At 48.0% G+C, this 26759-nt stretch overlaps 11 protein-coding genes across 11 annotated transcripts; 4 read left to right on the top strand and 7 right to left on the bottom strand.

The window, feature by feature from the left end:
* Positions 1–671: 671 nt before the first annotated feature.
* FOBCDRAFT_131489 (uncharacterized protein) lies at positions 672–2788 on the top strand (the record flags this gene model as incomplete). The annotated part of the gene is made up of 5 exons (XM_059607886.1): positions 672–824; positions 957–1352; positions 1385–1876; positions 2063–2260; positions 2351–2788. 5 exons carry the CDS (start codon positions 672–674, stop codon positions 2786–2788), a joined length of 1677 nt encoding a protein of 558 aa, XP_059464789.1.
* A 1280-nt stretch (positions 2789–4068) lies between these two features.
* On the bottom strand, positions 4069–5544 carry FOBCDRAFT_133347 (glycoside hydrolase superfamily; the record flags this gene model as incomplete). The annotated part of the gene is made up of 1 exon (XM_031177920.2): positions 4069–5544. The coding sequence occupies one exon, from the start codon at positions 5542–5544 to the stop codon at positions 4069–4071; it is 1476 nt and encodes a 491-aa protein (XP_031043807.2).
* Positions 5545–6175: 631 nt separating this feature from the next.
* FOBCDRAFT_273408 (general substrate transporter) lies at positions 6176–8029 on the bottom strand (the record flags this gene model as incomplete). Its single annotated transcript, XM_031177921.2, has 5 exons — positions 6176–6454; positions 6502–6893; positions 6944–7359; positions 7413–7754; positions 7809–8029. 5 exons carry the CDS (start codon positions 8027–8029, stop codon positions 6176–6178), a joined length of 1650 nt encoding a protein of 549 aa, XP_031043808.2.
* Positions 8030–8689: 660 nt separating this feature from the next.
* Positions 8690–11134, top strand: FOBCDRAFT_181836 (Six-hairpin glycosidase-like protein; the record flags this gene model as incomplete). Its single annotated transcript, XM_031177922.3, has 1 exon — positions 8690–11134. One exon carries the CDS (start codon positions 8690–8692, stop codon positions 10991–10993), a length of 2304 nt encoding a protein of 767 aa, XP_031043809.2. The 3' UTR covers positions 10994–11134.
* A 215-nt stretch (positions 11135–11349) lies between these two features.
* On the bottom strand, positions 11350–11700 carry FOBCDRAFT_200961 (uncharacterized protein; the record flags this gene model as incomplete). The annotated part of the gene is made up of 1 exon (XM_059608989.1): positions 11350–11700. The coding sequence occupies one exon, from the start codon at positions 11698–11700 to the stop codon at positions 11350–11352; it is 351 nt and encodes a 116-aa protein (XP_059467143.1).
* A 589-nt stretch (positions 11701–12289) lies between these two features.
* Positions 12290–13486, bottom strand: FOBCDRAFT_239450 (glycerate kinase; the record flags this gene model as incomplete). The annotated part of the gene is made up of 1 exon (XM_031177924.2): positions 12290–13486. The coding sequence occupies one exon, from the start codon at positions 13484–13486 to the stop codon at positions 12290–12292; it is 1197 nt and encodes a 398-aa protein (XP_031043811.2).
* Positions 13487–15113: 1627 nt separating this feature from the next.
* Positions 15114–17116, top strand: FOBCDRAFT_239449 (major facilitator superfamily domain-containing protein; the record flags this gene model as incomplete). Its single annotated transcript, XM_059610256.1, has 5 exons — positions 15114–15428; positions 15522–15830; positions 16105–16439; positions 16494–16623; positions 16670–17116. 5 exons carry the CDS (start codon positions 15114–15116, stop codon positions 17114–17116), a joined length of 1536 nt encoding a protein of 511 aa, XP_059467142.1.
* Positions 17117–17472: 356 nt separating this feature from the next.
* On the top strand, positions 17473–18669 carry FOBCDRAFT_114802 (L-Aspartase-like protein; the record flags this gene model as incomplete). The annotated part of the gene is made up of 1 exon (XM_059607726.1): positions 17473–18669. A coding segment is annotated over one exon (1197 nt), but the record flags the coding sequence as incomplete, so codon positions are not given.
* Positions 18670–19461: 792 nt separating this feature from the next.
* Positions 19462–21556, bottom strand: FOBCDRAFT_250045 (general substrate transporter; the record flags this gene model as incomplete). The annotated part of the gene is made up of 7 exons (XM_054704402.2): positions 19462–19524; positions 19670–20044; positions 20105–20543; positions 20626–20771; positions 20830–21191; positions 21268–21364; positions 21473–21556. The coding sequence occupies 7 exons, from the start codon at positions 21554–21556 to the stop codon at positions 19462–19464; spliced, it is 1566 nt and encodes a 521-aa protein (XP_054560377.2).
* Positions 21557–22308: 752 nt separating this feature from the next.
* FOBCDRAFT_160206 (C6 zinc finger domain-containing protein) lies at positions 22309–24286 on the bottom strand. The gene is made up of 5 exons (XM_054704401.2): positions 24202–24286; positions 23480–24029; positions 23328–23417; positions 23201–23272; positions 22309–23148 (listed from the first exon to the last, which is right to left on the bottom strand). The coding sequence occupies exons 1-5, from the start codon at positions 24269–24271 to the stop codon at positions 22383–22385; spliced, it is 1548 nt and encodes a 515-aa protein (XP_054560376.2). The 5' UTR covers positions 24272–24286; the 3' UTR covers positions 22309–22382.
* Positions 24287–24888: 602 nt separating this feature from the next.
* On the bottom strand, positions 24889–25979 carry FOBCDRAFT_239444 (thioesterase-like superfamily-domain-containing protein; the record flags this gene model as incomplete). The annotated part of the gene is made up of 3 exons (XM_054704400.1): positions 24889–25164; positions 25221–25759; positions 25814–25979. The coding sequence occupies 3 exons, from the start codon at positions 25977–25979 to the stop codon at positions 24889–24891; spliced, it is 981 nt and encodes a 326-aa protein (XP_054560375.1).
* Between the last annotated feature and the right edge of the window lie 780 nt (positions 25980–26759).

Genomic DNA, 26759 nt, shown 5'->3' with positions numbered 1-26759 from the left:
ATAATGGGATAGATCCATATTGCGCCACCTATACCGGAAAACAGTGTGAAAACGTCCTTTTCCAGGAGTAAATATGAAATCGGTGGATAGTACAGCCTTGTTCAACCAGATTTGAAGTAGTCAGCGGCCTGACGTAGTGCTAAAGACGCAAGTTAACACTCTCTTGCTGTTATATGGGTCTTTCACTGTTATCCAAGATCGGGTAGCCGGCATATTGTAAACCATAGACCGCGGAGTTCGAGACATTTCACTTTAAGTGCTTTTATTACATCTAGTAAAATTTTGTCAGTTTGATCATGATGTATGGTCCTCTCCCAGTCTGGTCAAAATCGTGTTGATTTTTCTGGGAGCTCATATTTTGCTACAGACGTTTTTTGTCTCAATTTCCACCCGACAGGACGGAATTGCGAGCGCCGAATCCCATTGCGCCTTTGTCCGCCTGGGCGTACCCACATTCTCGGACTTAACACTACCTTGTTTTTGGCCTGATGGTTTAACAGCTACCACAAAGCATGTTAAAGCCTTGTGAACAACACCCTGTAACATTTTATAATCAGCTGGACATAAGCCAAGACTTGCTATGAGTCTGGAATCTAATGTTATCTTACAACAGAGAGCCTTACAAGGCTTATTGAGCAGCCAAGGCTCTGGCCAAGACCAATAGTTCCAAAATGTGGCACTCATGCCTTTCAGCTCTGGGCGCCAATCCAATGGGAATAGGGCTCGCTTATTTTAAGCATGTTTGCTGGAATGGAATTTGGCCAACGCTTCTTGGGTACATCGGGTTCGAGGGTCAAAAAGAGCTGCCTGGTCTTTACTTCATGGTCTGTATATAACCTGTATATTAATCAGAGTAGAGATCCTTCCTACTGAACACAGACAAAGTTGTATAATTCCTCCTAACCTTACCCTTTACCAAAGTATGGCGTTCGAAATATATACTGGATCTTGGACAGATTGGTCCCGTGGTTCAGTTCTTGGTGCTACCATTACGCTGTCATCTAGGGACGCTAGTCTTCTTCTCGCCTTTATCGCAGCCTTTGTTACAGTCATCGCAGTCAGACTCTGGGTTATCGTCTGCTTCACCGTCCACCAAATCCTATCTACCAACGGAAAGCATGACGGACTTTACTACCAACGACAAGTCATTCTGCGCAATACGAAATCTGCCCCAGCTGCTGCATGGCTATTCCTGCAACAAGCTTGGTACTGGCGTGGTATCGCAATATCAGCAGTTACTAGAACAATCCCTTGGGCTTTATTCTGTGTCTGCTATTTCCTGGGTTTTGCTGTCCTTGCAGTCTTTTCGTCGCAGATATCAGACTCAGCTTCCGAATTTCGACTACTCCGCAGTCCCAATTGCGGGATACAAATACCCCTAGAGAACCTTGGAAAACCCACTTTTGATAACTTCCGAGCGTCTACCTACGCCAAGGAATGTTATCAAAACACAAACTCTATATTATGCAACAGCTTATCTGTGTCCGACCTGCCACGAACTAATGCATCCGTTGATTGCCCTTTTGACAAAAGCATATGCCTGGGCACACCTGCGTTCAAAATGCAGACGGATATGCTTGATTCTCATCGCTATTTCGGATTTAACGAAAAAGAAAAGAATAGAATCCGCTACAAGAGGGAAACTGTGTGTTCACCATTAGTCACCGATGGCTCCCCTAGTTTTATACAGTATGTTAGGGGCCGAGAAGCCAGAACACTAGGTTGGGAAGACGACGTGTTGATAAAGTATTTGTACGGCAAGCTTAATGGCGGACGAATTAACCAAACACTGCTATACAACACTCTTTCTGGCAATGCCCTAACTGGCTATACTACCTGGAGCTATTACTACCCTTCCCAAGACGCTTGGCGGCCGGTGGGTGAGCTCTTAGTGCCAGACACTGATCTCTCGCTAATTCTCATCGCCCCGAACTCAATTGTACACCTTGAACGCAACATTGACCCAGTATTTGAAGCCACAGGGATTTTGAACGCTTCTGGATCCATAGGCTATACGCCGAATCGATGGGTAAGCCCGATAGCTTGCATTGACCAACATCAGCTCTGCAATCCAACCAATGCTAAGTGTACACGGCTGGTTGGTAGTCACGGAATCCTTGAAAGCGCAATGGATCATAATTTGGATTTCAACCGTGTGCAGAAAGTCACAATCCAGCGCCTCGCGCTGTTTCTTCAGTCATCGACCTTCTATCATACAATCTTCACGCGGACGCAGAGCTTTCTCCGTGCTCAGGAGAAAGTAAGTGGGATTATTAGCCAGGGCCTGCCGTCGAATCAATGGGAGGTCGAAATGGCTGCTTTATTTGATGACACCCTCGCCAATATGCAGTATCAGATGATGGAGTATGCCGCTGGGTCTCCAAGGTCTGATGCAGTGAGTGTTGTTAAGCCATGGATCAATTCCTCGGACAGTGATAGGGATGCTGCTGTTTGGGAATCCATGTGCGACAACCAGAGGACTAGAGACACTCAGGGAACTCTAAACTTCTCCATCCTTGGGCTGTCTCTGTTATTCGGGCTGGGTTTATACATTATCTTGGTTTCGTTTGTTCTCGAACTCCTCTTGGCATGGGCTCAGAAGAAACTGGGAAGAGGGTTATACAGAGCCAAGCGTTGGGAGCGAGATGGTACTCTACAGCAGATGAGATTGCTGTATGAGATCCAGGGTGCAGGCGTATGGAAGGGAACAACTGAGGACTTTCCTCGGACAACCTCAGGAGATTTGTTTGAGCACGATGAGGAGTTCAGCCAAGCCAGAAGTGTTTGAGCGCGACAAAGATTTTGACTACGTAAGAAGTTGGCTGATGAATTGTCACATATTTAATTCACATTGGTATTAATTATATCTATTGACTGAAAGCGGTCCCAATAATCGCGGCTTGTGGCTGAATGGCCACTTTTGCTATACGAGTCAGCCTGTAGGAATTTGTACATAACAATTTTGCTTTGCAATCGCGTTACTCTGTGTCTAATTCTCTACCATTTAATCCAAACCCTATTCTATTTATTTATTCACAACTTTTTGGTATTTCATTTATTTCAATTCGCCATGCATCGGTTGTCGATCTTAATCGGAACAAGGCTCCACGTTGCCAACAGAATGGACAGAGCCCATGCCGCCCCAAGAGATTGACACCAGTTATTGGGCTTTGGCGTTCCCTGGTTTTGTTCTAAGCGCCCTTGGTCCTGATATGTCATTTGCAGCCGCATCGATGTTCATCACACCCAATGTTCCGAAGACACACCAGGGCCCTCCTTATCACTGCCCAGAACCTATCAACAGCCATTCTGACTGCTGTCGGTTACATGATTGGGGATATAGTAACTGGATTAGACGGCGGAAATCTGGACCACAATGCCTTGCACGCCATATGGTGGTTGAGTCTAGCCATTGTCCTTGGTGCTTTTATCTGCATAGTCTTCGTTAGGGTACCCGGAAGCGAAGAGAAGGAACATGGGAGCTAAAGTCTGATTGTTTTCGATACGGGCTTGATTCGCCTGCCTAGACTTTGTCAGAATTGTGGATTTGAGCTTCTTCCGGCCCGCGATATAATATATAAAGTCAGTATACAGCTTTTGAAATCCACCCATTGCATTGGCATTAATAGTTTCGAGTTCCTCGTAGACCCGCTGTAGGCCTTTCTTTAACTACCTTCGTGAATTACCCTGAAGATCTAGCATATTTAAATTCTTCATTCAAGCCGATAATCACAGTCTTAATATTTAGCTATTTATTACTTGATTCATATACTGAGTGGCACCATAACTGTTACTTAGGCATCATAGTAGAAGCCACTGGTTGTAATGCTTCTGAGAGGCTGTGGTTTTGCAGAAACACGCGTTGAGAGGTCTTTTAGTTGAATAACGTGTCGCAGTTAACTCACAAGGCATCGGGATCGCAAATTGAAAAGGATCACAAATATACCATTTTCGGCATAGAGACTTTTACGCGACAACCACGTATCTTGTAATTTCAAGGTTATAAGTCTCTTTGTAGCTTAGAAGAGACAGCTGTCTATGTGTCAAAGATCTTGAAAGCTTAGCATCTCAATCCCTGCTAATGAGATGATTGAAAAATTCCCCAAGGAAGTACCCAGACCTCTTAGCATACCTCGTCTTATCCTCAGCCTCGAAATCGATCCACGTTGCCCCAAACCGATCTGAGAAACCAGCAGCCCATTCCCAGTTATCTGTAAATGTCCATCCAAAGTACGACTTGATTACAACACCTTCCCGTGATGCCTTGGCGACTTCGGTGAGGTAGCTCTTGTAAAAGTCAACCCTGAAGGGATCTTCCAAAACATCATCAGGACCATTTGGCTTCCAATCATGTTCACCCTGTGCCGTGGTACCATTCTCAGTAATGTAGATTGGTATGCCATAGCGATTCCAGATCCATCGCAGCAACTTTCCCCAGCCCCAGGGAGTTGTTCGCAGCCAGTATGTGTCGCCCATAGGTCCTCGCCATTCTCCTTTCTTATTCTCATCAAGCTTTTCGACGTTGCCCAAATGGTCGTTAATATCAGCAGGTCCGTCACGATGACGGACGTAGAAAGCTGAGTAAGAGTTCATGCCATAAAACTCTGAACTTCCTAGTACAAGCTTGCTTTCTTCTGGTGTAAATCTGGGAAGACGGTCACCCAGCTGTTCACGCATGGACTCTGGGTAATCTCCTGTCTTGTACAAAGGGTCGCCAAACCAGGCGATTTCGAACTCTCTTGCTCGTTCCGCTGCTTCTTGGTCTAGCGGATCATCGACATCCCAGGGCTCAGACCAATTGCCATGGAGGGTAATCATGATTTTGCCTTTTTGGGTGGGTTTAAAATCGCGCTTATACATGTCGGCAACGTATGCATGCGACACAAGTTCCGTGTGACTGACAATGAAGGGTTCTGTGCTGCTGTCCCCTTCTTCATTGCGGTCACGAAAACTGGATCGGCCTGGAGCGTGTACTCCGGCGGCATAACCAGCAAGGGAATAGACGCCAGGCTCATTGTATGTGATCCAGTCCTTTACACGGTCGCCGAACCTCTCAAAACATACCCGGGCATAACGAACAAAGTCAGGAGTGTATGCATCTTTGTTGAGCATGCCACCGTAACGATCTTCCAAAGCCTGAGGGATGTCCCAGTGAAAGAGCGTGACGAATGGAGTAATGTTGTTTGCAAGAAGCTCGTCGATCAAGCGATTGTAGTATGATATACCCTCCTCATTAACAGGGTCATCCTTCCCGCCCATAGGGATGATTCGCGACCATGAAAGTGAGAACCGATAACCTGTAACATTGTACTTGCGAAGCCACTCAACATCAGTCTTGTAAAGATCATAAGACTTCACAGCATCGTCACCAGTGCTGTCATCTTTGACCTTGCCTGGAGTATGCGCGAAGGTATCCCATATCGAAACACCTTTGCCGTCCTTGTTCCATGCGCCTTCAACTTGGGCTGCCGCTGTGGCAAAACCCCAGATAAAGTCACGAGGTAAGGCACCTCTGATGGACTCGTCAAATTGCTGAGAACCCATTTCCAGTGATGCTGTTGCCACTGCTGAAGAAAAGGAAGATGGGCGAGCTAAGGTGAAGTGTCGACACAAGTGAACATGCAGCACTCGCAAGTAACGGCCATCTGCACTGGGAGGGGAAGCTGCATGGTTGAGGCGGAGAGGCGATATTACCCACGAATCAGCATGCTTGTCCCACGCATGTTGGGAGCACCCAATGAGTCACCTCACTTGAGGAACTTGATTCGAGTCACTGGACTGATGCACGTTCGGGTTGTGGGAGAGATCTGCGAGAGCATCCGTTGCTGAATACTTAGGGTTTACTGTCTTCTATCTTCTGTCGCATGCAAACGCAAGGTGCTGTTTCTACCGGCCCGCCTACCCATTTATCCACTACGCAGATCACCCGCTAGCTCCGCATATACTAAGCTACAGCTGGAAAGGGAAGGAGAATATTTGGAATGCATGCTACTACATTTGATCTGCATTCGCGTGACAAATCGTCCGTGGTGGGTATACGCGTATCAATTGACAGTTACTCGGAGAGCGATTGGGCACCAATTGTTGACTGCTGCGACGTGGTAAGCCAAATGTTGAAATTGCGCGAATATTCTTGGCTGATACACACGGCTGTCCTGTTTCACAGCGATTATAACTAAGCTACCGTGGGACTGTTACGAGCCAGCCTCTTTTCCTCCTTGATCGAAGCCCATTTAGCGTCTGCAACCTTGACACTCAGCTTGGTGGGGTTAGTATTCTTGGTTTCAAAAATGTGGTCAATTTCTTCCAGATTGAGCTTTCCAGTCTCGGGGAAGATGAAGTAAGCCACGACAAGCTGGATGAGGTTGTAGGCAATGTAGACGGCCCAAATCTTGTATCCGACTTTCTGGATCCCAACTGAAATGCCGTAATTGTGGACGACGCCCGCAGCACCCTTTCAATGTCAGTCTTTGCAAGAATAATCTTTTGTCAGCAGCATACCTGGAACATCGTGTACAGTGCCATTCCCTTTGCTCTCAAAGGCAGAGACAATAGTTCAACCGGGTACAAGTTGTGCATCGTCGCTATAAAAGACGCGCTGCAGACTTGGAAACAGTAGATCCAGACAACTGTAAGATAAGACAGGTACCTGTCTCCTTGCACATTGACTCGCCAGCTTGTAATTGTGACAGCGGTTTGCGCAATGATGATACATATTAAACCCACAAAGATCAGAGTTCGTCGGCGGAAATATTCGATAATGTATGCACCAAAGAGAGTGAACACAAAGTAAGTGGCAGTCAGACCTAGTGTGATGCCCAGGACATCGAGCTTCTTGGTAATGCCGATTGTTTGGAGCGCTGGGTCCATATAGAGTCCAATGATGCCGCCACCTATGACGAGTCAGGGAGAAGTACAATATGAGTTGGCGTTTAAAGCTCACCATTCCACTGTTGGAAGATCGAATAGAGGAGAAGGACAAAGGTTCGAAAGCCGACGGCCTTGGTAAAGAAGACTCTAAAGTCCCACACAGCACGGAATCCAACCGCAGAAGTCTCAATGGACTCATCAATCTGAGCTATCATGGTCTCGACAAATGGGTGGTTCGGGTCTTCCGAGGAAGTAAAGTACTTCGAGATCATGGTGCGAGCCTTTTCTCTCTGGCCCTTCATGATCATGTATCGTGGTGATTCGGGGCAGAACCAGTAGATAGTGACGCACACAAAAAAAGGAAAGATGGCTTGGATAAGGAACGCCACTCTCCAGCTCCAGTTACTTTCCCAGTGAGTAAATCCCATCATGATACCGACGATGGCAAGAGAGCCAACCTGGAAGAAGGCACCAAAGATTCCAACGATGCTGATCAACGTGTTATTGGGCAGTTCAGAGGCTGACATGGGAGAGGGACTCACTGTCCACGGATATGAGGGGGTGCAACTTCTGCGATGTACTGCGAGCTCGTGCAAAGCGCGGTACCAAAGCCAAGGACAAAGCGGCCAAACATAAAGACCTTGACATTCGGGGCAAAGCACTGAATGAGAGAAGCAACAATAGTGAGGAAACAGCCGAGAAAGTTGACGCTGCGACGACCAATCTTATCCGCAACACTGAGGAATGGAGCGCCGCAAAAGTTGCCAATGGTCATGAGAGCGTTGATGACACCGAGTGTCGAGCCGCTGTTTGCGAAACCGAAGTAGTCATGCCAATAGGTGTTGGAGTTGATGCTGCTGATAACACCCCAGTCGATACCATATCTACTCAAGTGTCAGCTCATCATCATCAAAGGTTCAATGAGTCAACAGCCTTACGCAGCTTGATTGAAGCCCATGGTCACCATGATGAGAAAGATGCGAAAGCCAGCTTTGGACTTGAGAGACAAAGCTTCCCGAGACTTGGTGATCAGATGGTCTTCGGTGATCCGCGCTGTGACGATCTCTTCGACAGCGACACCCGACTTGTTTGCATCAGCTTGGACATCTTGGTAAATGTTATGGCGCTCGAAAGAGGCTCTTCGTGCCTGGATAGGCATATTGATATCCTGTATGATCGTGCTGATGTCTTATAAAGTCAAAAATACAGCAACCTCAAATGGTGCGTTTTACTGTTGGGCCTCAGGTAGTCTTTATATCATATGCAAAGAATGATTTCAGTGCAGCCATTGCTGAGTGTATAGCCTTGACCTAATTAGTGCACTTATTCCAAGTTGAGTGCGGCACGAGAGCCATCGGCAAAGCGATTGAGTATTGGCTAGATCCTAGAAACTGCGGATCACACCACTTCTGGACTATCCTTCCTCTCTATGGTGGGTTCTGATCACGGCTCAATGCTGCATGTACGTGATAGCTGCAGTCTGTGCGATGTCGGCTAAAATGCCTCCAGTTTTTAAACCACTCTCAACTCTGGGGCATGTGGGTACATCGTCAACTTAAATAATAATCCCTCCAATAGCAATGCCGAGCCTGTCGTTACCCCATGGGCCGTTCATCCGTCCGCATGGGTTTGTGGGGTTGACCATCCTCTTCGGGTCTAATCCATCATCAATCGGCCCTGTTCGGCAAACAAAAAACATGAGAGATTCATCAACTTCCCCTCATCAATTAGCCCAGCATCATCATCCCATGCGCCTTTTCCACCATCAAGCGCCATGAATCTGTCGCGGCAAAACGGCGCGCATATCCAGTCATCCACCATGGACGAAGGCGAGTCAAGTGACACAGACAAAGGCATGCTCTTGCATTATGCCGCCCCCGCATCTTCGTGGTCTGAGGCTCTTCCAATTGGCAACGGGCGGCTGGGAGCTATGGTCTACGGGCGAACGTCGACCGAACTGCTCCAACTCAATGAGGACTCTGTTTGGTATGGCGGCCCGCAAGACAGAACGCCTCGAGATGCGCACAGTCATTTAGCTACTCTCAGACAATTGATCAGAGATGAGAGGCACAAGGATGCAGAAGATCTCGTCAAAGAGGCCTTCTTTGCTACGCCATCGAGCATGAGACACTACGAGCCACTGGGTCAATGCAAGATTGAGTTTGATCACGACGAGAGTGAGGTGATCGATTACACACGATATCTCGACCTAAACACTTCCCAAGTCACAACACGTTACAAATTCGATGGTATATCTTATCGCCGCGATACAATTGCCAGCTTTCCAGATAGTGTACTCGCCGTCCAAGTCCAAGCATCTGAAAAGAGCCGTTTCGTTGTACGGTTGAATCGACAGAGCGAGAATGAGGGAGAGACCAACGAGTACCTTGACAGCATCTTCGCGCAAGACTCACGAATCGTTCTCAACGCAACACCTGGTGGTGCAAACAGCAATCGCCTATCTCTCGTTCTTGGAGTTTCCTGCGGACCTGGCGATGGGACTGTCAAGGCAGTTGGAAATTGCCTGATTGTCAATGCGACAAAATGTGTTATCGCCATTGGGGCGCATACCACGTTCAGAAAAGAGGATCCCGAAAGATCGGCTCTTTTAAATGTTGATGATGCTCTCCGACGACCATGGGATGTTCTCGTTCGCCGCCATCGATCCGATTACACCAACCTCTTTGGCCGAATGTCCCTTCGGCTATTCCCTGACGCGAACCATCTACCAACGAATAAGAGAATCGTCAGCAATAGAGACCCGGGTCTAGTTGCTCTGTATCACAACTACGGACGATATCTACTCATTTCTTCAAGTCGAAACTCTGACAAAGCCCTACCGGCAACATTGCAGGGGATATGGAATCCTTCCTTTTCGCCACCCTGGGGATCAAAATTCACCATCAATATAAACCTTCAAATGAACTACTGGCCAGCCATCCCATGCAGTCTCATCCAGTGTGCTTTACCACTAATTAACCTTCTCGAACGCATGGCGGAAAGAGGCAAAAGAACAGCCAAGATGATGTACAACTGCAAGGGATGGTGCGCGCATCACAACACAGACATATGGGCTGATACAGACCCTCAAGATCGGTGGATGCCTGCTACTATCTGGCCGCTTGGAGGGGCTTGGCTGTGTACCGATGTTGTCAGAATGCTCATATATCAGTACGAGCCCACCCTTCACTGTCGCATTGCTCCTATCCTCGAAGGCTGCGTTCAGTTCCTTCTTGACTTTCTCATTACGTCCGCTTGCGGCAGATACTTGGTTACCAACCCATCCTTGTCCCCAGAAAACAGCTTTGTGTCTCAGTCAGGAGAGACAGGAATCTTCTGTGAAGGGTCTGTAATCGATATGGCAATTGTGCGCATTGCGTTTGAGAGTTTCCTCTGGAGCATCAGTATCCTCGATCCAGATCATCCACGAAGGAACGATGTCATCGCAGCCCTCGATAAGCTACCGCCCATGTCGCTGAATAAAGATGGACTCATACAGGAATGGGGCTTGAAGAACCACAAAGAAGCTGAACCCGGACACCGCCATGTATCTCATCTCTTTGGACTATACCCCGATGACTCTATCAGCATGGACTCGTCGCCGCTCCTGATCAAGGCTGCGAAGAAGGTTCTTGCGAGGAGAGCGGAGCACGGAGGAGGGCATACAGGTTGGAGTAGGGCGTGGCTACTGAACCTTCACGCCCGTCTCCGAGACTCGGAAGGTTGCGAAAGCCACATGGATCTGTTGTTGAAAACATCCACATTACCAAACATGCTGGATAATCATCCTCCATTCCAGATTGACGGAAACTTTGGCGGATGTGCTGGGATCTTGGAGTGTCTGGTCCAATCTACGCTACGATCCGAACCATCGAGGCAGGTCGTTGTGATACATCTACTTCCGAGCTTACCGTCGTCTTGGGCAGGTGGCAAGTTGACTCATGTCAGAGCTATGGGAGGATGGCTTGTTTCTCTCGAGTGGAAGGAAGGCAAGCTGATAGAACCGCTGCGAGTTGAAGCGACTGTGCTTCAGGCTCCAGACGCACTCGTCGTGTTTCCTAATGGGGAAAAGGTTTATGTTTCAAGTAAGAAAGTTGGCCCACAAAGTATATGGCACAAATAATGTGTCTTAATATGGAAGACAAGAGACTTAATTTAATGCCACCTGTCTTTCGTATCCTTGAACAAGGAGCATCTCAAATACTTCTTTTTTGAACCCGTGAATTTTCACTCCAAACCCAGCGCTTAATCAACGTCGTTGAACACAATAGCCCTCTCCAATCCAAATATCCCCTGAACAATAGAACACGACATGTCCATCACTTCATCTTGTATCCCAACTTGTCAAGTCAGAGCCATGACTCAGATCTCAGACAAGAATGTACTGATGTCTTCTCGATGAGGCGAGGCAACGTCGAACCTCGACTAAAAGTGTCAGCATGTTTGACTCATAATTATTCTGAAAGCTTTCATACAAATTTATCGCCAGGAATTGCCTTGGAAGGATTCGAATGAGCCATTAATGCCACGCTTGCTCGTGTCACTGCCCATGCTGGCTGTTTGCTTGGACTTTCCCTTCCGGAAGCCGTTGCTCGACCCGTACAGTGAGAAATTGAAACTTCTGTCTTCATTGGCTTGCAGCCAGTTATTCAGCCTCGGGGACGGCGTGCGTTGAATGCGAGCATGAGTGACAGCTGACTGCAGCGTCCTGCTAGTCTGCCTGGCAGTGGCAGATTTCCTACAAGACGATGTCCTCTTAGACGGTGCAGCCATCACAGCCCCACCCCCCATCGGTTTCGGCTTCTTGTCACTCCTGCCTCCGCAGCACATGTTGGCGGATGTAGGTTTTTTGCTAGATATATTAGATGAGTGGGTATATGGGAGGGGGAGTGGAATTATTTATTGATGAGGAATAAGAAAGAGGAGCGATAATCTGGAGAGATGCGAGTATTTATAGATGGGAAGAGACCACGGTAATACTCTTTTGACTTTTAGAACTTAAGTTTCTCTCTGTAGACTTCTTTTGAATTCACCAGAGGGATGTCACTCTATTTCTTGTCTTATAAGTATTATATACATCACCTCTGCAGTTTTTATAACTACGTAGCTGTACAATAGCTTACTAAACTGGAGGGACTAAGTTCCATGTGGTGAGTATAAGCTGTCCGCCTCAGCCACAGGTCTCAATTGCAAATAAAACTCCAGGATCACTATTTAGGCATTCTACCAAAATGCCTGACCAATCGTGCGGTTTCATGCGAATTCCCGCCAGGCCCGGAACGTCGAGGTAATCGCTATTGATACGAACAAAACAACCTTCTAGTTGGACAAGTATATAGTTTGAGTAATAGAGTTGCGTCACTCATAACTTCATCCAATTAAGCTAAGTTAAAAATACACTCAGATAACACGTTTCTCATCAAGGGGATTTGCCCAGCATCCGCCCAACCACAACGATTCTCATGACCGTCTCGGCACTCTCCCTCGTCAATTTCTCCGCTTCCAAAACCGCATCGTCCAGACTCATTGGACGCTGAATAATACATGTAAAAGCATCAATCCCGATATCATAGTTCACTCTGGCGCCCTGCCCAATCGTACCAGCGATGGCAATCACTGGAAGTCCATGTTTCTTTGCGAGTCTGGCAACTTCTGCAGGGATCTTACCCCTCGGAGTTTGATCGTCAATGCCCCCCTCCGCAGTGAGTACAAGATCGCAGTCGTCAAATATACTGTGCAGGTTGATGTACTGCATAATGACCTCGTATCTGGGCCTGAGTGTAGCTCCTACCAAGCGCAAGCCTGTTCCAAGACCTCCCGAAGCACCGCCGCCAGGAGCCAGTCGTACGTTCTTGTCACAAAGAATGCCAGTAGCAACGTCTGCCAACTTTTCCATGGCAAGACTGAGGCGAGCGGCCTGCTCTGGCGTTGATCCTTTCTGGGGACCAAAGACATTTGCCACTCCGTCTGGTCCGCAAAGCACGTTATGCCAATTCACGGCAACGTCAATTTTGGCTTTGAAGACACGTTTATCGACTCCAGAAAGGTCAATAGAACCAAGGTCCAAGAGTGATTCGCCACCTCCGGCCAAAGGTAAAACACGCCCTTGGACATCAAGCAGTCTTGCACCTAGGGCTTGAAGCATCCCTGCACCACCATCACACGTCCCAGAGTCACCGCATCCAACCAGAATGCGGGTGACTCCAGCATCAAGGGCAGCAAGGATGAGTTGGCCAACACCAAATGTTGTTGTCTTGCCTGGATTGCGACTACTGGGCGGGACTAAGCTCAGGCCAGCAGCAGCAGCCATTTCAAGGACAGCCGTGGTTGGCTCATGCTCTTTGCGACCCAGCAGACCAAAGAATGACGTGATCTGAACTCCTACAGGTCCGACAACAGGGACTCGATGCAATGAACCTCCTGTTGCTGTGACAATGGCCTGCGTGAAACCCTCGCCTCCATCAACCAACGGAACCTTGCGGACCGAGGCATTAGGTTCAACGGCGAGGATCCCCGCTTCAATACAGTCTGCAGCCTCACTGGGCTGGAGGCTACCCTTGAAGCCAGATGGACAGACAAGGACTCTCATACTTGGTGTAGCAACAGTAGAGCCCATTGTCAATCTATTCGTGTCAAAGGATTTGAGTGCGTAGTTGTAGAGAATTGAAGAATTGGGGTCAATGTTGTATAAACGACAGGCTTGTTGCAGCGAATGGAAGCTTTCCAGCTCAAGTTATTTGAAGCGAATGTGAAGATGAGGCTGTTGATTGTTCTGAATCGCTTCTTTCTCTGCCTGGATACGGCATCATTATATACTTCAATGCTTCACTATCTATCGCCATGTTTCGGGTCTCATTTATGCCTATTGACCGCATCTCATTTAGTGAATGATCCCTTCTTCTCACTCAGCCTCGACAAGAAAGATGCACTAGCCTGTATCACAGAAGAACCATGCCCCAGAATAGCAACAGGTCGTCTGCCACTCTGTCATGAAACGAATGTTGGCTCGGAAGCTGCTTCTCTGGAATGCGCTTGCGTCACGCGATCACCCAAGCCACTGGGCATAAATAGAATGCATTGAGAGGGCGAATTTCCTCGAGACGTCAATCAGGCGAGTCGAGATAAGGGACGCGTCATTCATCGCAGGGCTGAGGAGATCATCACTTGGCAGCTCGCTAATGACTTTGGCATGTCGGGGTGCGGAGGACAATAGAAGCTGTGACAAGGATAAAATTTAAGCTTAATTCAAGGTCTCGTGGCTTGACTGGGCAATGCTGAGTCTAAACGTCATCAAGGTTGCGTGCTAACGGCGCCGTCATTGCTTGGCACTTATCTAAGGTCCGTGAATCACTGCTTCTACCAATCAACGAGAGACACACCATGCGCGAAAGTCATATTTATAGAAAAACCACTGGAGCAGATCTTCGGCTGCGGGAAGTTCACAGAAGCTTATTTTCCGCTGGCGAGTTCGCACGATATGCTTTGAAGATATGGCATGTGAGCCCTGGGGTGAAAGCGAGAAGTCAATATTGCAGAATTTGGAACCCGCGCACAAATTGCACTTCAGGGCTAGAGCTCTTTGAAAACCTGGGAACCGGAGGCAATCAACTCGGTATCTTAAAATGTTCCGACACACATGGCGTGATGATGCGCGATGTGATCTCCGCCCTTAGGTCTTGGCGATGCTGCTTGAGCAAATGAGATGGCACCAAACCAACCAAGCTAAGTTGAAACGAAACTTCTAAGCCACCCCAATGACGACCATGGGCATTTAACAGCTGAAACCAGTGTCATTCACTGTAATCACTCAACTAGCGATACGAGCAATTCCCGTCTGTAAATACACCAGCCACCATAGGGTCTTAGACAGAAGCCTCAGCAGTGACGCATTCAGGCTGTGTAGTCATGACAGTCTTTTCCTGCCATCGAGTCGGCAAGATGATGTGGAGTGGCGTGGTTTTGGCGAGTTGTTCTTTTCACTTATGCAGGCTGCGCCTTTATCTTTGGACAACTTAGCGCTGGTTGCCAAACATGGTCAAGATACAGCTTTCTTGAGTAGGACAATTATAAAGTGTGAACATATATTTGAGCATCTCAGCACTTCTATGATAGGATCCAACGCATCACATTCCATTCGCTTACTCATTCTCTCGTTTCATCATTAGTCTTTGTAGTCTCTAAAGTTATTCTAGACGACTTTCGTTTCTTTGTCAATTACCCCATTCGCCATTGTCCCGCAAGCAATGAGCAGAAGCAATACTCCAGCGCTCTCAAGAGCTGGCTCTCGTTCCTCTCTTTGGAGGTCCTGGAGTCCCATGCTCGAAGACTTGGTCAACTATGAGAAGTCGCGTGAGAATTACCCCTGGCTGATACGTGACCATGACCAAGACACAAGTTATGACTCGAACCGTTCGGGTCGTCCAAGGCCACTAGCGTCTCTTGCAGAAGACCCTGATGTCGTGAGCCAGTCAGACCAATCTAGAAAGTCGTCTGAAGATTTGGAGCGTCATCCAGTCCCTGAGCCTCTTCTCTTACCTCAAGATGAGGACCCGAACCTGGTAAGTTGGCCTCTATCTCAACCATGCTTTTCCAATCACCCATTTACCTAGCCCTGCACCATTTGGCCACTATGATCATTGACCCATGGTCAGGTAACCTGGGATGGTCCCCATGATCCCTCCAATCCACACAATTGGACCAAACGCAAGAAATGGCTCTCGACAATTCTTGTCTCCTGCTTCACATTCATCTCACCAGTCTCTTCAACCATGCTGGCACCAGCCTTGCCGGATTTGGCCAAACAGTTCAAGATCTCATCTGACTTTGAGACATACCTTCTCATGTCCATCTTCCTCTTGGCTTATGCAATTGGTCCCTTTTTGCTCGCTCCCTTGTCGGAGATGTTTGGCAGAGTTGTTGTTCTTCAGTCTGCAAACATGTTCTATCTGATCTTCAACACTGTATGTGGCTTCTCGAAGACCAAAGAGCAGATGCTCATCTTTCGCTTCTTGAGCGGTCTTGGTGGGAGTGCACCCCAGGCGGTATGAGCCCGAATAATATTTTGCCACTCTCCATTTACTAACCCTTGAGCTTAGCTTGGAGGCGGCGTGCTGAGCGACTGTTGGAGAAAAGAGGAACGCGGAACTGCGACCGCCATCTACAGTCTTGCCCCATTCTTGGGGCCTGCTGTCGGGCCCATAGGTAAAGCATCTGAACTCCCAACAATACCTTCAGGCTGACGATCTTCAAGCTGCTGGCTACCTCACCCAGCACCTGAACTGGCGCTGGATATTTTGGGTGGTCTCCATAGCCGATGCTTTGGTTCAGATCCTCGCGTTCCTGTTCTTGCAAGAGACTTACCCACCCAAGATTCTCAAGGTCAAGGCCAGAAAGCTTCGCAAGATAACTGGCAACAGGCTTCTTCATACCGAGTTTGAACAGAGAGATCGAACATTCCTTTCTTTACTCTTGACCAACTTGAAGAGACCGTTCAAGATGCTCTTTACGCAGCCTGCTATACAAATTACGGCTCTGTACAGAGCATATTTGTATGGCCTCATGTATCTTGTGTAAGTGTACAAGGTTGATACCAAACACAGTGCCACCAATTAACACGCCGCAAGTTTTGCATCCTTTCCCATGGTTTGGGAACAACAATACAACCAAGAACCCGGTCGCGCCAGTTTGAACTATGTCTCTCTTGGTATTGGATTTGTCATCGGGCTTCAGGTGTCCGGTCCCCTGATTGATAAAGTACTTAACCTCCGCTCATCCTATAATCTTACACTAACACTCCAAGGTTTATGCAATGCTCAAGACTCGGTATAACCATCCTGGGCGACCTGAATTTCGCGTACCCCTGATGTTCCCAACCGCGGTTATCACGCCAGCGGGTCTCGTTCTATACGGGGTCTCCGCACATCTGAAACTCCACTGGATCATCCCAAATGTCGGAACAGCAATCTTTTCTGCGGGACTAATTCTGTCGTTCCAATGTGCTCAAACGTACATCATTGACTCGTATGAGCGATATGCCGCCAGCGCGACTGGAGCAGCAGCTTTTGTCCGTACCATGGCTGGTTTTAGCTTTCCTTTGTTTGCGCCGGCTATGTATAAGCGCCTTGGGATTGCGTGGGGAAATGGTCTACTTGCGGGTACAGCCATGTTGATCTGTCTTGTGGCGCCGATTGTGCTTTGGCGTCATGGGGAGTGGATTCGAAGGAAGAGCCCTTACTGCGCAGGATAGAGTCACCAAGTCGTCGCGATTCAGAGAATCTAAAGTATATTTTACCTTGATGAAACTAGATACGTGAATGTCTTGACGACACTATCCCGGGTGGCTCACTTAGAGTACAAGGCTACTGCAGAGCACAGCCAGGGGCGCGGAATAGCGGCTAACACAAGTTCTCGATGGTGGGTCTTGCTGCGGGGAGTGTCGGCATAGCGGAAAACGTCAGAATTTAATATCCTACTGCACCTGTCTTTGACCCATGTACATGCTTTGGCTATAAAAGAAGAATGTGTTGTTGGGGTGAGTGTCGAGGACTGCCTAGCCCTGCCTTGCCCATTTAAGTGAGGGCAATAGTATTCATTGTCTCAGTCATGGCGATAATAACTAACAGTTGCTGCACCGAGGAGATGAGCAATAGAGTACAGGCAAAGCACCCTCACTCATCACTCACCGATGCGCGACTCCAGACTCGTGCATCATCGCTGCTGGTCACACACGTGAACAAGGTTGAGTTGGACGATGAGCTTGTCAGCATAGACCAATATGTGCTGACTGACCTTGCACACGCCGTCATGCTCACGCGCACCGGCATCTTCGATGCCCACCATGGTCAAAACATGGTCAAGACTCTGCTGAGCCTACGAGCCGGCGATACGGCTTCGATGCTCGCCTCAAAGCCAGAAGTGGGCACTCTCGGCCTTCAGATTGAAAACTACCTGGAGCGCGAACTGGGCCCGCGCGGTCGCGACATCCAACGCGCCCGAAGCCGTATCGATCAAAAGGCCACAAACTGGCGCCTCATCAACCGTGCAAGTCTCACGGAGGTGGTTCAAGGGCTCGTTGCATTGGGTTCCCAGATCCTAGAGACTGCGGAGCACTACGCCGGCGCTCTGATGCCCGGCTACACTCACTTGCAGCATTCTCAACCTACAACCATCGATCATTACCTCAACGCTCATTATTGGGCCGTATCGCGCAACCTGTCTCGACTCTTCGAAGCATACGACCGACTGAACCTAAGTCCACTGGGAGGCGCTGCCTATAGCGGCACCTCGTGGCCCATCGATCGCACTGCCACGGCTCACTACCTCGGCTTCGACCGCCCCGTCTACAATGCCCGTGATGCCGGTTTTGCTGCGCTCGACATGGGTGCAGAGCTCGCAGGCGTGCTTGCCGCTACGCTCTCCGGCATTAGCCGTCTAGCCTCCGACCTCAACTACTGGTCCTCCAGCGAAGTAGGGTTGGTGCGGATTCACTCCTCTTTGTGTGGCACATCGAGCATGATGCCCCAGAAGCGTAACCCCATGGTCCTCGAGCGTATCCGGGGACTTGCCGGCTCAGCTGTTGGCTGGTCTGCCAGCCAGCTTGGGGTCATGCACACGGCCACTTCAACCGATGTCGATCAGTCCTATATCCATAATCTTCTTCCCAGCCAATGTTTCGAGACGGCTGGGGCCATTTCTTTGTTACGCGAGGTCATTGCTACTGTCGAGTTTGATCTGCCTGCTATGCAAAAGTCATCCGGCCAACATTGGTCCACTGCCAGCGCTGTCGCGGATTCTCTCGTTGCCTCCCATGGAATGAGTTTCCGCCACGCTCACGAGAGCGTGGCGCAGCTTGTTGCTTCACATGAGCGAGCCGGTGTTTGCTCTAGTGATCTGCGCGCCGATCTCATCACGGACCCGGCCTTGAAAGAGTACTCACACTCCCAAATTCAAGAAATCCTAGATCCTAAGAGCTTTGTGGCATCAAGGATCAGTTCAGGTGGAACTTCCATCGAAGCTCGAGATCAACTCGCGACCATTGCTAAGACTGACCTACTATCAATGAAGAATAGACTTCAGCATCGCCTTGACAATGTTGAAAGGGGACTTAAGCAACTTCTTCAAGATGCACACTCAATTGCTGCACATTCGCCATAAGAGGCGCCGGCTTTACATAATTAATGCCATTTATCATTGTTCTCAGCCTGAGACTATAGCATTATTCCTTCTATTTAATTATTTTCTAATGTGTTATGGCGGAAGGTACAAGTAGATAGTACGATTATTACTAGTTTTGCAATTTCTGGCTAATGTTAAAGGTTCCCTTCTCCTAGTTAAACCACTAAAAAATGCATTACTATTTCCTCTATTGCTGAATGTCGCCATTTTGCTAATACCTTATAAATACAGCGCACTGAGACTAACCTATGGCAAGTAGCTTGAATAGCCATATATAAGATTTTGAGAGGACCTATAGGTAAATCTGGACTATACATAGTATCCTTCAGTATTTAAAGAGTCATTATTACTATTATAAAAGTACTAATATGCAAGTTCTCCAAGTTGTAATATATTTATTAGTCATATACAATTATGCTATCTAGCAAGCCACCCGTCGAGGCGACTTCTTGACTCCATCAGATTCACACCCGTCCTATCCTGTCAACCATCACTAGCCACGACCATAGATTTGTGCTACTGCTCAACTCAGAGCCTACACTAGAGTAATTTACTCTGAAATTACCTTTCTCTCTTCAACGCACACATCGTCGACCTCTTGTTTCTCCCAATCCCTTGGCGAAACCTTTTCAAGCTTCTCGAACAAGTTGGCCAATTCTTCAAGAGACTTGCCCTTGGTCTCGGGAAATAGGACCCAGACAAGAGCGATGAGAGTGGCGTCAAGAATACAGTATACTATGTAGTATCTCCATCCAATCTTGGCCATGGCGATAGGATTGCAGAATTGGCCGATGATTTGTGACGCATTGGTAACAATCAAGGTATAAGCCACGCCCCAACTTCGCCATTCGTAGGTAAAAAGTTCGGTTGGGTAGCTGTAGAGAAGTGGTGTCAAGGCGATATCGTAATGGAAATAGAAAATAAAGAGCATTGGGATAACAGCATAGCCATAACTTGAACGTCCAGTGACGTCGAATCGAGCGTTGAGGATGGTCCAGATCTAATGAGCATTGGTTAGCGTGCTCCAATCGCACTGAGGCCTGGAATAAGCTTTACGTACGGTGTACGACAATGTCATTCCCACAGCAGACCATTGGAACAGGCGGCGGCGACCGAGAATATCAACAAGCATGGCTCCGCAGCCTACTGTGGCAAGTAGATTAAAGATTTGTAGGCCGCCGTTGATGAGCGATTGGTGCGTAGCATTGGTGATACCAATGGCGTTGAGAACCAAGACGAGGTAGTACGACACTACAGTATTCCCGGACCACTGCGCAGCAATGGCCACAATCGTGGAGATGAGAAGTCGGCGGCGGTTTGCTGGACTCGAGACCATCTTTCCTAAGCTTGGTCGTTTCTCGGAATTGTTCGCGGTGCGCACGGCGTCTCGGATCTGAGCAACCTCAAGCTCGACCAGCGGAGAGCTTTCATCCCCTGCTGCATGATGCTTGGTGAGTATTGCGCGGGCTTCGTCGTCTCGACCCTTTGCAATGAGGTACCTGAATTGGAAAACGATTGGTCAGTCGCTGTTGATTTATCACAGAGAGCCGATTGAAGTGCCATATATGGAAAAGGACTCACCTGGGTGACTCAGGGAGAAAGTAAGAACAGGCCAGCTGGAGTAGTGGAGCAGCTCCTTGGAGGAGCGTTGGAATTCTCCAGCTCCAAGCCCCAGTCATTCTAAGGGTGCCAAAAGTGATCCAGGCTGCGGCAATAGCACCAACGAACTGCATACATTAGTCCACATTATGTGCTTTGCAAATCAAGGGTAGTTTCCGTACGTACATAGAAGCAATGATACAATGCCGTGAGCTTTCCGCGGTGAGGTGGATATGCCATCTCTGCAAGCAAGATGGGGCTTGGTTGGGACATGACACCGCACCCAAATCCTAGGAAGAAGCGCGAGAAGATTAACACGCCCAAGTTATTCGAAGCAGTCTGGATAGCAGCACCGACGACCGTGATAGCGAAAGAGAGCATAAGAGCTGTTTTTCGCCCGAATCTGTTGGAGAAAGGTGCGACAAAGAGGAATCCGATGATTTTGCCTGCCGGGAGCATAGCGTTGATGGCGCCCAGGGTAGCTTTCTCGGGGTGATGATAGTACGACTTCCAGTTTGGATTGATCTGCAGCGCATTCATCATAGCACCTACGCATACATGAGTACTGGTTCTCTTCGGTTTGCGACAAGAATGCTGAAGACAGTGCCTACTCATCATCATAACCAACAGTGGCAGCTGACAAGCAGCAAATTCCCAACAAGGCATTCAGTCTGAGTAGATGCGCTTGTTTCCACCATGGTCTATCAGTGTTGGGAAGAGCCTGGAGGAGAGTACCTCGTCAGTTCTGCTGGCCGATTGCCATAAACTCGAGGAAGAGACATCATGCTGGGCAATCATGTTACATGATATCAAGTGCATGGAAACATACCGCGGCGATTTCTGCACCAACCAGGATAGCGTTGTCGGCCAACCGTTGCTCGGCCGTTTTCTCGGTGCGGCTGAACAAGCCCATGATGACGGTTCTCCAAAAGGATGGATCGAGGTTCGGTGGAATCTGTCAATGAGTGTGAGGGCTGAATTTTCGTTGAAGAAATCCGGGGAGATAGCAGCGCTTTATGCAAAACTACTCCGACGTCGACTAACCTCCAGGAATCCAGATACCCCGGAAATTGGAGCATGAAGACATGTTGAAGGTGAGTAGAACGTAGCCACGGGATTCCCATCTAGTGTGAGGAGGGAGGCCGAGCACAGGAGCCAGGAGCAAGAAAAATGAAATATGTCATATCAACCAATCATGTTGCTTGCCACTACTCCCCGCTACCTCTCATCTAGATCCCGGTTGAGTGGTGTTGCCGCACTTCCCCGCCGCTTTTCCAGATTTGTTCATAACCGCCTGAGCCAGCAAAAGCCCTGATTCCTAGCTGAACAGTGGCACTGAGACCGTACTGAGTCAGTTGGTCCAGTGACTGAACTTAGGTAATGCGCCAGTATGGACACTCACTCGTACGAGTCTTAATGTGGAACGAAAATTCAAACTTCTCATGTTATTCCCCATTTGAGTTAAGTCAAGAGCTAAACACGGCCATTTGTCGACCGTATTTGCCAATCCTTTTTATGAATGCAAGAACGGATGCACTTCAAGATGTTTTTGTGTCTAGCGGCAGAACAACTTTGAAATGGAATATATGGTGATTAATTGACGACGTCTTGGCTGCGCTGAAAAGGGAACAGGTCGATAATACATTTACAGTTGGAGATAGATTACAAATTGTATTCATTTAATGCTGTTGTAGGCCATTGCGACACCAAGATTGAACTAACATGTTTAATTTAATTTATCAGTAACTCATGGGAGTTCTTTCTTCCATGGTTCCCGAAGATGGTGCGGATAAGGCTAGAATCACATCTGTATAAGATTTACAAGATGGAAACTCCCAGGACCAGTAATCCAAAGTTGCTAGTGTCTTTGAGATCCCACCGTACCAACCATCAGGCATGGTAAGATGTGGTATTGTTGAGGCTGCAAGCAGCAAACTGGCGATCCGAAGCTGATTCCGAAGCTGCAGCCATAGACCGTGGTGGCGGTGGCTCGCTTGGCTGTGTTGGAGGTATTTCAAGCCGTTTTCTAGACCTTTCTTTGCCAGAGCTTGCACAGCGGGACTGCAAGAAGGTTCATGAATAGCAGTGAAGACGAAAGGTCTGTGCATCAGTTCGAGAACTCGGTAATAGCGTCCGCGGCTATATTGCTGCCATTCAGTGCTTGCTGGTTCTGGTACGTCGTGGAATCTGATTGCTTCGGGAAGGAGTTGTCGAAAGGTCTCAACTTGACTCTCGAATTCAGCGACGATGGGCACGAGATCTTCAATCCTTTGGCCTTGCTGATAGCGGATCTTGGAATCGATGTACTTGGTGACTATCTCGGCAACCTGATCTGTAATGCGCCGAAGAGCTATCTCAGACAACAAGAAGAACCAACTATCTTCTTCAGACGAAGCCCACTTGTTGGACTTATCCCTTGTTATTTGTTGTGGTGGAGGGTAAGAATCTTGAGATGGAGGGTCTCTTAGAGCGGGAATCCCGAGGGGCATTTCTGCAAGTATTTCACTGGTTCTGTCAGTTGCGAGAAGACTTTTAAATCAATGACCAATATGCAAACCTTTCTGATTTTGAACATGTCCAAAATAGGCTGGAGATGAGTTGGGAAGTGCCTCCCACCGAATACTGGCTGCTGTAGTATTGTGAGTAATTGGTCCAAGAGGTCGTAGCAATGAAGGGCGGCAAACTTGGTAGAAAGGAGGATCTGGAGCGATGACCCTGCTGCATGGAACAAGCGCAAAGCCTGCACAGGTCTGATCAGATACATATGATAGATGCTGGGTCGATGACAAGTCTTAGTTATAGTCGCATCACGTACTCGACAAATGATCTGACTCACCCAGCAAGACACAAACACTGAATGGAAAGTGTATCAACCCTTGAAATGGCAGCACCCAGTCTCTTCTCAGAAGCAGTGAAGTAGCAATGTCCCAGCTTTAGACGTTCCAGCCGAGATGGTGTTTGAAAGGAGCTTACCGGGCTTTGGCCCATATCGAGTGGATTGAACTCGTCCGCTACGGCCCCCAGTGCACATATCAACAACACCAATCCAGTCTCGAGATTGAACTGGGGTCCATTTTCATAATACTGGTGGCAGTATTCTTCAACTTCCTGGCGGCTGAGTATGGGGTTCTTGATGTTGACTCTTTGGAAGAAAGAGTCAACGAGTTGTTGTATGTCTGACTTGTCTGTGGAAATATTGACCGAACCAGAACCGGAGGTCAAAGACAAGTGGGCACCTGGGGCATCAGTCTGACGTATGGCATCGTCAAGATACGTAGAGACTTCTTGACTGTCCGAGTCAAAGAACTTGAAGCGCGGCAGAGAGGACAGAACTTTGTCGAATATAGGCCATTGGAGCAGTCTATCGGTGTTGGATCCTCGACTCGCTTCCAAGTTCAGGCTTGGCACGATGGGTTCAGTGTCCGGGCCGAGGTCATTTTGGAGAGGATGTGCATCGGCAGGTGAGTTTTGTTGCTCTTGGTGGCTGGAAATAGCTGCTGCAGTAGGGAAATCGAAAGACGTCGAAGGTTGGATACTTCTAACTAAACCCTCAATCACGGATAATTGTTCGAGAATTTGCAGTGATGCGGGATCGAATGATGAAGCATCTTGTCTGGTATACTCGCATCGAGCTCCTATCCGTTCACAGGAGGAACAAACTGGTCGCAAGTTATCGCTTTAAAGAAATGTAAGTAAAAGGATCAACCATGTCACTACTGTAACAAGCCGTGCATTGGTGCTACCGAGGCCGGGGGGGGGACTGCACCATTTGCGCTTTCGTTCACGACATGTCAAACATGCTGCGACAGCTCGTTGCCGGGGATATCCCGTCTTTAATATGTTGCGTCGAGTTGCTTTATCCATAGGATGGCAAAGGCGAGATGTTGAATGTGTGAAAAGTTAAAAAGTCATCGGATCGGAACAAGCTAGTTGTTTTTCCCCGCAATCTCCACAAACACCAATTAGATTAAATCTTTATTTAGTCCAAACGCCAAGGGCCTGGCTTACATGTCCCTATCTTATATGCAGTAGTATTAGAATTAATATATTATTTAATCTTAACGATTTATTAACTCTAAATATCTTCTAAACTATATTAATTACTACTTAGGTTTACTTAATGTTATTATTAGTCTTAAGTTATAAATAAGGGCATATATTATAATAATTATAGGTCTTAGCTACATACTATAATTCTTTATTTATATATTTATATACTCAATATCTCTTTTTGCTGTAGGGTGTCTAAAGCTTTCCTGCAGTCTTAGAAGTGGATTTTGCAAGAGGTATTACTGAACAGATCTGCATGCAGGAAGCGAGAAGTTGTCCCCTTTCATCGAGGATCTCAATGTTCATATCAAACCTCCCACCATGTAGTCTCTTCATTGTGGTTCGAGTGAGAAGCCACTCATGTGGAGTAATCTCAGAACGGAACATAATGTTCAGAGCGGTGGTGGGTATACCCCAGCTACTGGCGGCTTCCATGCCATCCTCGACGTAGTTGAGGAAGATTGGAGGAACCTATAATATGAAATAGGTTAGCTCTGGTCACAACACAGTCGGCATGTAGTGGTTACCAGGTCCGCCAGTACAGGCAAGTGCTCGAGTCCGAACTTTTCGTCATTGTCCAATTTCACCCACTGATATCTGGTATTCTGCCCTCCGAACCTTTCACTCCACAGCGGCGCATTCTCGCCACTGGGTGTGTACATCCTTACCGTCGACGCGGGGGGATTCATGTAGTAGTAACTGGCATCTGACCATCGGGTACAATCCTTCGTCCTATCTGGTAATGGCCAAACTGAAGGTTGTATGTTGGTGACGTGACCCTCGTCTTTCAACGTACCAAGCCTTACTATAGCAATAGCGCAGACCTTGTGTTCATGGATCTCCACCGATTTAAGTATGGCTTCAACCGTCGAAGTGCGTTTACCTATGTTCAGAGTTTCAAGAGCAATCTCGAATTGGCCCTGAGGTAATGGTTCGAGATACTCCACGGATATATTAAGAGGCTCCATGTTCCCTAGGCTCCCGTGCTGGTCATGATGATATTGTTGCGCTGTCATCATCAGAACTGTGGCACAATACCCGCCATGGGCTGCCAATCGCCGTCCGCCTAGAAGTCAAACATTAACTACATGTTTGTATTGATGTATGGTGGGTAACGCACCATTGCCGCACCAGTCCGGTGGAACACTGCCACTATATCTCTGTCCATCGGAGTCTGCAACTGGACTCGTTTTGATCGCATCAGGCAGTGGGGTTCTAGGGAATTTGTAAGGTCTCCATGTTGGAGTAACATCTGGGTGGGAATTGGGCAGATGTGAGTTTGACATGACTGCAGTGTTGGAGTGTCAAGCAACCGGAAAGAATTGTGCTATTGGAAGAAGATCGGGCCTCGACCTTACTCTTGCGCGATAGCTTGGTAACTAGAAAGAACATACAATATAAATGAAAAGTCCATTTCTATCGGCGTGCGGTATTTATTTAGATCGCTTCGGGCGGCGATTACTCAAGCCTCGGCAAAGACATATGTTTTAAGAGTTCCGACTGTTCCGCCGGTTCTAAATACCCCGACCTTAGCATTAACTCAAATGGCGCGAAATACAACTCTATGATAACGCGGTGGTAAGGGGATAATAGAGTTCGGTGATTACTGAGAATTTAATTTGTGTTTAGTAATCATGGTCTGTCTAGCGCCATTCTTATTATAAATAAAGCCGGCGTGCTTGTCGTTGCAGTTTAGATTCTAGGAAGCACCCTCACCCCCTAAGACTAAGACCGCTGCACCAAACATTAGGGATCGGTAGCAATAATGCTGCTCATTTGCAGTTTAGTTGTGACAAGGGCAGTGCCCACAGGCGGCTGCTCAATATATCTGGCGACGGTAATAGCGCAGGGGGTCCGAGGTAAATATATGCATTAAAGTTGTCCTCGAAGGCGAGGCGCCGAACACATCGCTTGGCCATATGGTGGTCATGACAATATCGTTGATAGGGCCTTGCCTTTTTTGGAGAAGACAGAACAGGTTGTCGTCGAGATGGTGGAGCAGGTTCGTATTGCAGGATATGGTAGAAGATCTCTCCCGCTATATCTGCGCCAGTAACAGCAGCTCT

The sequence above is a fragment of the Fusarium oxysporum genome, chromosome IV (assembly GCF_013085055.1).
Source record: "Fusarium oxysporum Fo47 chromosome IV, complete sequence".
NCBI lineage: Eukaryota > Fungi > Ascomycota > Sordariomycetes > Hypocreales > Nectriaceae > Fusarium > Fusarium oxysporum.
The sequence above is the reverse complement of the archived record's forward strand: the minus strand, read 5'-3'. Positions and strand labels throughout refer to the sequence as shown.

What these genes read in the sequence shown, in the direction of transcription:
- FOBCDRAFT_160206 (XM_054704401.2), bottom strand. Translation starts at nt 24,271, where the DNA reads ATGCGAGTATACCAGACAAGATGCTTCATCATTCGATCCCGCATCACT. An exon ending in CAGTGTTTGTGTCTTGCTGG is followed by an intron (nt 23,418 to 23,479) that starts GTGAGTCAGATC and finishes TCATCGACCCAG; the next exon opens with CATCTATCATATGTATCTGA. An exon ending in ACATGTTCAAAATCAGAAAG is followed by an intron (nt 23,149 to 23,200) that starts GTTTGCATATTG and finishes TGACAGAACCAG; the next exon opens with TGAAATACTTGCAGAAATGC.